This window comes from Protopterus annectens, chromosome 7.part1, assembly GCF_019279795.1.
Source record: "Protopterus annectens isolate FY-2018-M chromosome 7.part1, PAN1.0, whole genome shotgun sequence".
Classification (NCBI taxonomy): domain Eukaryota; kingdom Metazoa; phylum Chordata; order Ceratodontiformes; family Protopteridae; genus Protopterus; species Protopterus annectens.
In genome coordinates this window covers 402,021,273-402,033,397 of record NC_056740.1, presented here as the reverse complement: position 1 = coordinate 402,033,397, position 12,125 = coordinate 402,021,273, and the positions used below count along the sequence as shown (strand labels likewise).

The window sequence follows — 12,125 nt, the reverse complement described above, 5'->3', positions numbered from 1 at the left end:
ATTTTTAAATGGTGTGTGTCTATTTAGAGCAGACCATCACATTAGGGCTATTATTTTTAAATGGTGTGTGTCTATTTAAAGCAGACCATCACATTAGGGTTATTATTTTAAATGGTGTGTGTCTATTTAGAGCAGACCATCACATTAGGGTTATTATTTTTAAATGGTGTGTGTCTATTTAGAGCAGACCATCACATTAGAGTTATTATTTTTAAATGGTGTGTGTCTATTTAGAGCAGACCATCACATTAGGGTTATTATTTTTAAATGGTGTGTGTCATATTTAGAGCAGACCATCACATTAGGGTTATTATTTTTAAATGGTGTGTGTCTATTTAGAGCAGACCATCACATTAGGGTTATTATCCTTTTTTACTGGCTGAGGTTCACACGGTCATAGTACCAAACACACTTCTGTCACAGTGGTGCTGCAGAATATATTTATAGCTGTGAGTCACAGACTGAGGAAGAACAATGTGCAAGCACTGCCCATCATGTGCAAGTAACTGCCCATCACATGCAAGCACTACCTAGCCATCATGTATAGGTCACTACCCATCATGTGTGAGTCATTACCCATCATGTATGAGCACTGCCCATCATGTGCGAGTCACTACCCATTAGCTAGTCACTACCCATCATGTGCGAGTCACTACTCATCATGTGCTTGTCACTACCCATCATGTGCAAGTCACTACCCATCACGTGCAAGTCACTACCCATCACGTGCAAGCCACTACCCATTTTGTGCAGGCAGTACCCATCATGTGCAAGCACTACCTACCCATCATGTGCAAGCACTACCCAATATCTGTAAGCACTACCCATCATGTGCAAGTCACTACCCATCATATGCAAGCACTACCCATGATACGCAAGCACTACCCATGATACGCAAGCACTACCCATCATATGCAAGCACTACCCATCATGTGTGAGTCACTACCCATCATGTACAAGTCACTACTCATAATGTGCTTGTCACTACCCATCACGTGCTTGTCACTACCCATCATGTGCAAGCACTACCCATCATGCGCAAGTCACTACCCATCATGTTCGAGTCACTACCCATCATGTGCAAACCCTACCCATCATGTGAAAGTCACTACCCATCATGCGCAAGCACTACCCATCATGCACAAGTCACTACCCATAATGTTCAAGTCACTTCTTATCATGTGCAAGCACTACCCATCATGCACAAGTCACTACCCATAATGTTCAAGTCACTTCTTATCATGTGCAAGCACTACCCATCATGTACAAGTCACTACCCATAATGTTCAAGTCACTCTCTATCATGTGCAAGCACTACCTACCCATCATGCCACAAAACAACCACAATATAAATAAGTCTAACACTGCTGTCTCAGAGACATCTGTTCTCCAGTTCACTTCATATTGGTGGTACCAGCTATGCAGAATCTGCATATCCTGCCTCCATCCATGTTTTCTCCAGGTATTCCAGTTTCCTTACACATCCAAAGATAAGCCAAAACTGAAATTTAATTTGTTCAAACTGTGCAAAGGTATCATGCTGTGAGTGTGAGAGTAATGGTGTGTGCTTGTGCATGTGAGTATGCATCTAGATATAGGACATACATAAATATATATATATATATATATATATATATATATATATATATATATATATACATACATACATACATACACACACACACACACACACACACACACACACACGCACACACGCACAAACACACACATATATGCATCCTATGATAGGTCTCTACTCCTCTCCAGGCTTAGTTTTTCTGACTTGTGCCTATGATATATTGGTACTATGGTCTGGTAAGCTTAAATATGAATAACCATGAAATCAGAGAATGAATAAATGATTCTCATTCATTTGAGTAACAAAACTGTCAAGCTGCATTGCAAATGACAATAAGCCATGCAATAATAAAAATTTATAGTAACACTTGTGCAGAGCACTGCATCTCTAGAGTGGCCATAAAAAAGTGAGGCAATGTTAACAATAAATGCAGAATGAGGCCTGAGTTATTCATGCACATGCAAGTAGTGTCAGATGGCAAGGAGTAGGTCTGCTGGGATACTATGTTACATAGGGGTCCACACTGACTGAGAGGTGGGGAACCTCACCTCTTGCACTGCCTGCAATTTTGGAGTCTCCCTAAACACTGTAGTACAATGTAGGCAACTCCCAGGATGACAAACAACAGCTCCTTGTCTGGGCCAGAAAGCACAGAATGGAGACACAGCTAAAGAGTTTGGCATGACTGCCTTTTAAAAGGAGGAAAAACAACAGTGAAGAAGGCAGGTTCGTTCAAAGCAAGACACACATGACCAGAGGCAACATTAAAAAAGAACGATTAGGAGCAGCTCAGAACCAACACAAGGAATTATTTTTTAAAGACAAGTCAGGGACTTAGGTGCACAATCAGGGATTTCACTTTACTGTCAGCGATCTAGTCTAAAAACTGTCCAAGGGTTAGTCAGAGGGTTGGTATATGACAGAAAGGATGGAGATTGACCAGTTTATAGCTTGTTCTCCTTTTTGTTTGGGGTGGGTTTGAGATCATTATGCCACTGCCATGTGAAAGAAATTGCTGAAGTGGGTGACAGACAGAATGTGGCATTTGTGGAAAAGTTGAGAAATGCAGACAAGTTCGACTGCAGGGGAAAAATGAATTCTATTCTGAGATTAAATTAATTTCTTTCTGTATCTTTGTTTCCCCATAACTCCAAACTATAAGCCTTTCTCCTGTCAGCCTATATGTCCAATTCATTGTCCCATCTCTCCAACCACCACACCTCATGTCATTCTATGAGTGTTATCATTTTTTAGCAGAGATTTACATTTCAGTACCACACACTGTTGGTAGCCAGTGGTGGTGGGGGGAGGTTGAGAGATGATGGTCAGCCTTAAGGGTTACATATGCCCTAAATCCTCACCAATTTGTGCATGCTGCCTAAGCCACATTGTGGCCTGTAATTCATGCATGTTTCCACAAATGCTCCTAAATCTGGTGGCAGTGATGTGCACTGCTTAGCACACAAGTGTGAGTGCTTAGTACATACCTTGTCTTAATGAGGTTCACCACCTCTGTCTGGAGTCTGTACTGCAGGAGATGAAGCCACCTCCCTTCCTTCAAGATGGGCAAGTGGCACCAGCCACGCACTCTCAACTCCCTCCTGCCAGGTCTTATAGTGGCAAGATTACTAAGTGACCCCTAGTCGTCTTGGTCATAGTTAGGACTCAACTCCTCTGTGCCACAGAGACAGCTGCTCTGAGATCATGGTGATACTGTGTCTTAAATGATGCCCCCTCCCAGGCTTAGCGCAGCTAAACAGTCATGGGCCCACTACATACATCCCTCTGCTCTCCAACTAAGAAATAATTTTGGATCATGAATGGTACCAGTGGAGTTGGAAGGGATGGGCCTCGGCAGGCAAGAAAAGTAGACAAGAGAGTAGGAAATTATGGGCATTTATGCAATCTTCTTGTAAAAATACTTATTAAAAATAGACTAAATGGTAGACACAGTCATTAGCCTTATCAAAATGTTAAAACATTTTGGGATCAGAAATAGCTTCATAAATCAAGTATGGAAGTGACAATTATAAAACAGCTATAGCAGGAAAAATGGTCTGCTGTTAATGGAGGTCTGCAGACTTACTAGTAGGGAAATGAACATGTAAGCTACATGTGCTACCAATGTCCATGCTTTTCAATTTCTAAGGCAAAGTGACATACAGAATAACATAGTATCAAAATCAAAAATAAACAACTTTCACTAGAAATGTAATATACAATATCAGCTTCTAGATGTTCACTAAAAATACTGAGTTATTTTCCTAAATTTCACTGCACTTTTTAATGTAATGTTCTATCCTCAATTAGATTTTGTAATCAAAAACACATCCATTCAAAAATCACCTGTGTAGCCTGTTTCAAGTCACTTTTGGTAGAAACTTCCACAGATGCAAAACTCATTGACGTTTCTATATTTAGTTACAAAGTATGCCAACACATAATCGCATTAAATTAAAGCCAAAGTGCCTGAGATGTACCTGTGAGGAAAGGTCCTGCCATTCTGCGTTCTGGTCATCATGGATTACAACTGACCTCACACCCCCCAAAGCAACATTTTTGGCAATCTCCACTCCTAGTCCTCGCATTCCAGAAATGAGCACATCCGAATGGGCCATCTTTGTCATCGCCTCATGTCCCAGAACATACCTGATAAATAAAAAGAAGCACGTTATGCTAAAAAGGTTAATGTCCCAGAACATACCTGAAAAATAAAGACAGAAGCATATATTGTTGAGATGGTTAGCAGCCATTTCCAATCAACAAAAACCTGTATTTAAACAAATGGGTTTCAGAAGCAGTGACACCGAATACTTCAGTCCAAGATAAATACTGCAGAAAAGAAAAAAATGTAAGTAAATGTTACATATCACTAACACAACAGCTGTCACATTAACAGGTTCTACAAGGAAATACACATATATGGGGATTCAATAAAGTCTACACGGTCATTTTTCACCATGTGTGCATTGCAACGTGATGCACACAAAGCTGCAGAAACTTTTAGATTCAGTAAGTGCTATGATGCAAAGTCGCACACCACCGAGCTACCAAGGTAAACACCATGGCATGTTAATTACAGCATAAGCAGCTGAACTGCAAGCTATATAACAAACTATAAAGCATCTGTATAGACTCCATGCTGGTTTTTCCTGTGGATTCCAAAACTTTTGCAATACAGACATGGAAAGGGTTCTACACAGACAGAATGTTAGGGGCTGCTGCTTTAATTCATTTGTATGCACTACAGCCTGACGCCAATGCTACTGCTGCCACTAACAGACCTAGGCTGAGAAGAGGAGTTTTCAGGCCCAATTTAACTTTTCACAACCTACATGATGTGGAAATTTGGGAGAGCTACAAGGTGGACAAGGACACACTACAGGAACTCTGTGACCTCTGCCATCCTCAACTCAGAGCCAGAGCCAACAGAGGGTAACCCATTCCAGTGAAGACAAAGATATGTGCACCCCTTAGAATCCTAACTACAGGTATCATTCAGAGACCGGCAGGGGACATGGGGTGTCACAGGCATCAGCATCCTGGATCTTCCCCCAGTTCCTGAATGCTATGCCCCAACATGCTAGTGACCACATATATTTTCCTCATAGTTCTGAGTAGAGGGCCAGAAATATGCAGAAGTTCTATCATGTAGCACACTACCCTGAAGAACTGGGTGCAATAGATTGCACACATGTAGAAATTAAGGCACCACTCGAGGAACATGGTAGGCTCTACATTAATAGAAAGGGCTACCACTCCATCAACTGCCAAGTCATGTGTAACGCCAAAGGAATAATCCTGAACATGTGTCCCGGCAACCCAGGCAGTTACCACAACTCAGATAACTGGCACACCTTCCAACTGTATCAGATGTTTGCTGGGGGGATATCCCACAGGGGCATTTACTGGTGGATGCAGGCTATCCACTGGAACTGTGGCTGATGACACCCATTAGAAATGCACACACACACAGAAGAATGCCATAATGAGGCACATGCTCAAACAAGAAATATCATAGAGCATGCATTTGGGCTGCTCAAGTCACGGTTCTGGTGCCTTGATGCATCTGGGGGAGGTTCGCAGTACAATCCATGGACATGTACAGAAATATTCACAGTATATACCACGCTATTCAACATAATCCTGAGAAAACAACTTCAGCAGGATTGGGAAGGGGCACACATCTTACCGCCAATGCCAAGATCACTACAGCCACAGGCAGATGAGGAGTCTCAGGGGGGAACCACAAGCTGCTGTGGGTGTGGAAAGACATAGGCATGCTCAGTATGTCCTTGCACTGACTAAGAGACAATGCATAGCACACTCACTCACTCAGCAAGTAGGGGCCTTAAACCTGCCTCCTACTCACGTATATAGAGTAACATTGATGCCAAGCAACTCACACAACCTTTACCTCCCCATGTACTAGCTGTGTACTGCTTGCATCAGACAGAGTCAGCCCTGAACTAAAACTGTGTCAACTTCTGCATTTACAAGGTAAGTCCTGAACCTAGAGTGTACCGTTTACTAATATGACTGTGTGGCAAATCCTTGTACTTCATCACTTGTTACAGTAAGCAAGCAAAAGGTGGGGGATTTGTAGAAACATTACTGTAACATGTGGCAGCAGAGACTTATTTGATTTATATGTGTCCATTACTAAGTAGTAGGCCTCAGGCATCAAAGATTCATGCAGTCATACCTCTCAAAAGTACTGACGATCGCCCCATGCCCTCAGTGTAGCACTATATGTTTGTACTGGAAAATGATTAAACAGAGAAGTTAGAAAGTAATGATACACATTGCAGTTTCTGACTTTATAACCCTCTCAAGATCATTCACTATAAAGACGGGAAATTTTGATGCTATCAACTGTCTAACTTTCCGAGACCAATACAAGTCAAAGGTACAGTTACCAGTTCAACACCACAAATGCAGCTAGACTAAGCACTAACTTAGCTATGCACCCTGAGCATCAGACACAAAACTTTTGTATCCCTGAATCCAAAAGATAGAAAACAGGGATATGGCACAGTTATCATCACTTGCACAGGGTGATAAGTGGCAGGAAGCATAGGCTGACACAAAAGGTCGGTGACTGTGGGTGTAAGAAAGAGAAGAAGGCAGACATATGGATAAACCAACAAATGGCCAGTGAAACAAAATCAGTAACTGTTGTGTGTGCCTGTAGGGGTCCTCCTGGTGAAATTGATGTCTGAGTGTCTGCATGAACACAGCCAACCTCTGTGCTGGCTCTATGTCTTGGTATGTCAGACAGGTGTGAGCCAGGCATGGTAGAGGTGGCAGTTCATCAGTTTCATCCACAACCATGAGAACTGTCTCTGTCAAGAGCTGCACTAGCATGACCAAACCCCAGGTCAGATGCAATGCTGCTGCTACCTGAACAAGACTGATATCTGGTGGATGAGGTCCCTTCATGGGGATGGCCAGGACCATGATCCCATGGCCTGCCACATCTGGATGTGGACAGCCACACTCACTGATGGAGTAGTGGAAGTACTGCCACTGTGGAAGCGTGATCAGTCATGGCCACATTGGCTGACAGCAGATGATGTGGCTAACCTATGCCCACAAGGATGCTGTTTCCCAGCAGATGTTCCATTATAGACACTAAGTGTCATTCATCTGCTCTAGTGAATCAGCAACTCTGTAGGCAGGCACACATGTCAGAATGTGCCACATCCATAATCCTGAGCATTTGTCTGGAACACCTATGGGAACATGCCTGTGCCTCCATAATAGCCCTAAACATACATTAAGTGACACGGGAGGAGACACTTGCAACAGGTGGAGGAGGGGCAGCAGGCCCCCTCCGAGCACCCCTATCAATCCTCCTGCATGGCACCTCTCCCACATTTTGGCTACAGACAGACTCAACAGGCACTGAAGCCACATAACCACACTTCCCTGATCAATGTCCTCACCCTCCACCTATCCAATATCTGTGGGCTCACTGAACTGGGTAGCCATAGGCCTCCTGGCTGTGGCTGATGGAAATGCAGGGGGCTGTATGTCAACCTCAGTGTCAGATTCAACCTCTGCACCCCTGACTGTGTCTCAGTTTGGCCACCATCATCATCATAGTCTGTTGATACACTGACATCAGGTGGCACAGGGCCCACACTCCCACTGTCATGATCACCTGTGATAAGAAGCAAGAACCACAGGAATACATTAATATCTGCACTACTATAGTGCAAAATATGCTAACAAACTAACAGTGCTGTCACTATTATAGACAGTACAGCAATACACAAAACAGGCCTGAGATCAACATCACACACTACAATATTTCTTTAAATTGCTCAGCAGTAATGAAATAAAAATGTTTGCCTTACCATCTGCAGATGAGATACTCCTCTGTAGTCCAGACAGTCCTGGAAGAAGTTAAGCAAGTGGCAAAGGCAACATCATCACAATTAGCAGTAACATAGTGGATAATACATTTACCCCTTTATATGTCCATTAACTATAATTTCAACAAGAATGTGGCTAACAACTGTAATCTAAGCTTACATCTGTAGCAATCTTCAATCCCCCCAAAAAAAAGACATGCGACACAGAATTAACTCACTGACTTCAATTGTTTTACTATACAACAGTATTCAACTGTCCAGATAGCAAAGCCTACCTGGAAGCGCCTGCTGGGATGTGCTTTCTATCCAGGGCATACTGCAATGCACTCTCCTGGGAGCTGTCTGGATCTCTGACATTGGCCAGGAACTCTTCACTGGGGGTTAGTGGTAGTTCCGTAGCAAGCCCTTCCCTGGGAACCATCTGGTCATGGCCCACTAGAGCTGCTCTCCTCCTTGCAGATGAGATCATGTCAGTGGCCCTGTGGCATACCTGCTCTTATGTCCTGCCATGGCCACCCATGGCATTAACATCATCTACAATCTGCCTCCATATTGCATCCTATGTGCCACATCTCCCCATCCCTTTTCCAGCAGAAAAGCACCATGTTGCCTAAAACCATCTACAATCACTTGGTTCTTGGCATCGTTGAAGGGGGTCTCCAGATTGACATGCCTGGGTGGCATACTCATAGGTCCTAAAAGACAACAGAAGACTAATACACATAAGTATCACATAAATACAAAATAACTGTTTCCAGACAAAACAGAAAAAGTAGTCACTCAGTATTACCCACTGTAGACACATAAAATAGCTTAGAAATGTGAAATATGAACAACATGCAAAACAAAGAGAGTAACAAGAAAAACATATCATTGTTTGTGCTATAACAGTAACTCATCTTTGCCCCCCCAAAAGAACAGTCCATCCTTGTTTGTGCCATAACAGTAACTCAGCTTTGCTCCCCCCACCCAAAACAACAGGCAAATAACCCATTTTGCTAACAAACCATCTTTGAAATGCTAAATGTGCTATCAAAGGACATGCCCCTGAAACATTTGTACAATCCATTCGCTGGCAAACTGTCTTCTCCCCTTTCCTTCCAGTCAACACTAGTGTTCCACAAGGATCTATGTTAGGGCTCCTCTTGTTCAATATTTTTACTAATAATCTTTATTCTGTCTGTAACTTGTCAACACTTCTACAATGTGCTGATTCTACTCTTATCTCCACTACCCACAGCATTCCCAATCTCTTAGCTCTTACTCAGGACACCTTTTTTTTCAGTCAGAACATGGCCCTTTGACAATCAACTTGTACTTAACCCTAAAAAAACTAAACTTCTTCTGTTCATTCCTAAAACGCTAGCACATCACAAATCCTCCTTTTCTATCACCTCCCTCAACAATACCGTCATTAAATCTGAACCAGATATCAAACTACTGGGCGTCATTATAGATGATGAATTAAAATATGACACACACATCCAACACTGTATAAAAAAAAAAAAAAAACAGACTTGGTCTTCTCTATCGTAACCAGAAATTCCTTACACTTTCCTCCAAACTCTCCCTATCTCAGTCTCTTCTATTACCTTGTCTCTTGTATGCAGCCCCTATCCTTACAAATATTCAATCTACACTACTTTTCAAACTTGACCAAATGTACAATAAAATAGCCAGATGTGCCACTAATCTCCCTTACAAGTCCCATCACTGTCTTGCCCTTAAAGCACTTCAATGGCCTGAATTATCTAACCGACTACTACTTCAGCAATTACATATTACCCACTACATCCTGAATGACACCTCTTCCTGCCCCTCTGTCTCTAACCTAGTATCTTACTACAACCTTCGCCATCAGCTTCAGACAACTGACAAACTACAAACCTAACAAGACTATTGGAAAGTCCCTTTATAAGTACTCAGTAGCTCATGCCTGGAACACACTTCCCCTCAATATGAGAAACACCTCCCAAAGGCATCTGTTTAAACGTGAACTTAAACACGACCTACAAAAGACCTGGCCCTGCCCTTGTCAAACCCCCACATGACTACTATCTCACTTACTCATCTTTTACTCTTTTATGTTTATTCACCTCCTTTTCCTCCTCTTCTCTCTGTCATGCAATCTTACGTTATTCTTCCCGTATTTAAAAACACAAAGTCTCTTTTGTCGAACACTGGAACTTACCTCATATGTTATATTCGCTTGTAATAATACTCTATTTTTTTTCTATTCCAGAATGTAATGATGTGATTTGTTACTTATATACCTCATGTTATGTGTTTGTACAGGAGATTACTTTGTTTATGTTGTTATCTTTTATATGTTCGTAAATTATCTGGAGCTTTTCTCCTTGGGTCTCCACTGAAAATGGGCCACTGGCTCAGTTGGACTAACCCGGTTAACAAAAGTCAAATAAATAAATAAAATAAATGAATAAATATTTATCACACAGCATTCCATTTTCATGTATTGACAGTCATGTATACCTCTGAAATGGCTTGACATATGCCCATGCCATCAGTACACTTCTAACTAATGCACAGAGATAAAACTACAAAAGCCTTTGCTTCAGATGTTTCTTAAATACATTCCAGCATATGCAGTTTGTAGGTAACAAAATGGAAGCATACCTTCTAAGTTCAGTACTCCTCTGTAGAGATATATCCTGAAGAAAAAGGGTTTTTGCAGTCTTCCAAACATATACAACTTTCAACATCAGTCTGCCTAGCTACACGGCTGCTGCCTTTTAATACGGTGTAAAGTCAGGTCTGTTAGCACAGTGAATATGCAAATGAGGTGTGAACTCATTAGAATTGCTGAATCCCAAAAACTTAGATCAGTGTACAAGATGTCAACATAATGCAGGCACTCCCTCAGTATCTGTTTTTAATGGATTGGAACTGTGTGTGATTAGTGGTTTGGAGAAGGAAAACACAACAGCACTGCAGGCTGCCCTACATCCAGTGGGTGTGTCAGGTGAGACTTACAAAGTGTTATATGTAAGGTTGGAAATGTAAGTAAGCAGCACACAAGTCACAGGTTGTGTTCCTTAACATCCAACCTGCCCTTCATTTGTTGGCAACTGCATATGATATTATTTCCACTTAATATCCTCACACATTTTAAGGCCAATTTTATAGAATGGCTTACATACTGCATGTCTCAGATTACTGCTCAAATGAAAAATGGCCAGCAAACACAGAAATGTAAGAAAGAGCTGTGTATACTGCAAGCAGTAATCATGACAGGTTGTGTGATCATTAGGTGCATTACATCCAAAACTAATACATGTACAGGTAAAACTTGTATGGTTTAATATTAGTGTACATGCTGTTGCAGTTCATTGGATGCATACTGATTTCAGTTCTTTGCTGCAAAGTGTGGCAAAGAGGGATAAGGCACCCTTCCTATGTTCTGAAGTTGCATTGGAGTGAGAGTTCTAATCCAGACCTATGTAGAAATATCTCTTGTAGTAAACGTTCTAGTGTGTATGTCATATATTGTTTTTCCTCATTTCAAGTACTTCTCCTTTTAATTTCCTTTTGCTTTTTTGTTTTTGTTTTTTTTGGGGGGGCACTGTTTGTGCGATGTGCTGCTTAGCACAAACTGTACAATTGGCTAGACAGGACCCAGACAGTCAAAAACAGAAACCAGATACATTCGATTAATACTATTAGACCGGAGGCAAACCCGCTAAGTGACACTGTGTGAAGGTTAACAGTGAGACCTTGAGAATGATTAGTAAAATAGAGAATGTTATGTAACTATTCCTGTGGCAGCAGGTGTAAGTGTAGGGCTGCAGTACAGATGACAACAGGTTCTAGTACAGGGTTTGCAACCTTTGTCTTACTGTTGTGACATTGCAATTTATAGCAATGAATTGCAACATGCAGAAGTGTTTTCTCAACCTTCTTGTGGCAACAGGTGCCATGCACATGGTCCTGGGTTCGAATACAGCATATTCCATACACTTTTACTGCTGTTTCACTTCCCATTATAGTCACTCTCACTTCTAAGACTTGACATGGTGTAGCTGATATTAATTATATGCATGAGGGATGAGGCACTGGTATTGTGTCAGTTATGTATTCATTTATCTATATAGTATCACATTTATTCTCAAATATATGACTGTGGGTATATTGTGTTCTATATTCCT

General features: G+C 41.7%; 1 protein-coding gene across 2 annotated transcripts in view; it reads right to left on the bottom strand.

The window, feature by feature from the left end:
* The window catches only part of LOC122807796 (ubiquitin-like modifier-activating enzyme 1), a 2,541,412-nt gene that overhangs the window by 2,266,689 nt on the left and 262,598 nt on the right, over nucleotides 1–12,125 (bottom strand). For both annotated transcript variants that reach the window (XM_044078854.1, XM_044078853.1), the window contains exon 3: nucleotides 4,060–4,228. In XM_044078854.1, the coding sequence (XP_043934789.1) occupies nucleotides 4,060–4,228 (169 nt within the window). The remainder of the gene's footprint in view (nucleotides 1–4,059; nucleotides 4,229–12,125) is intronic.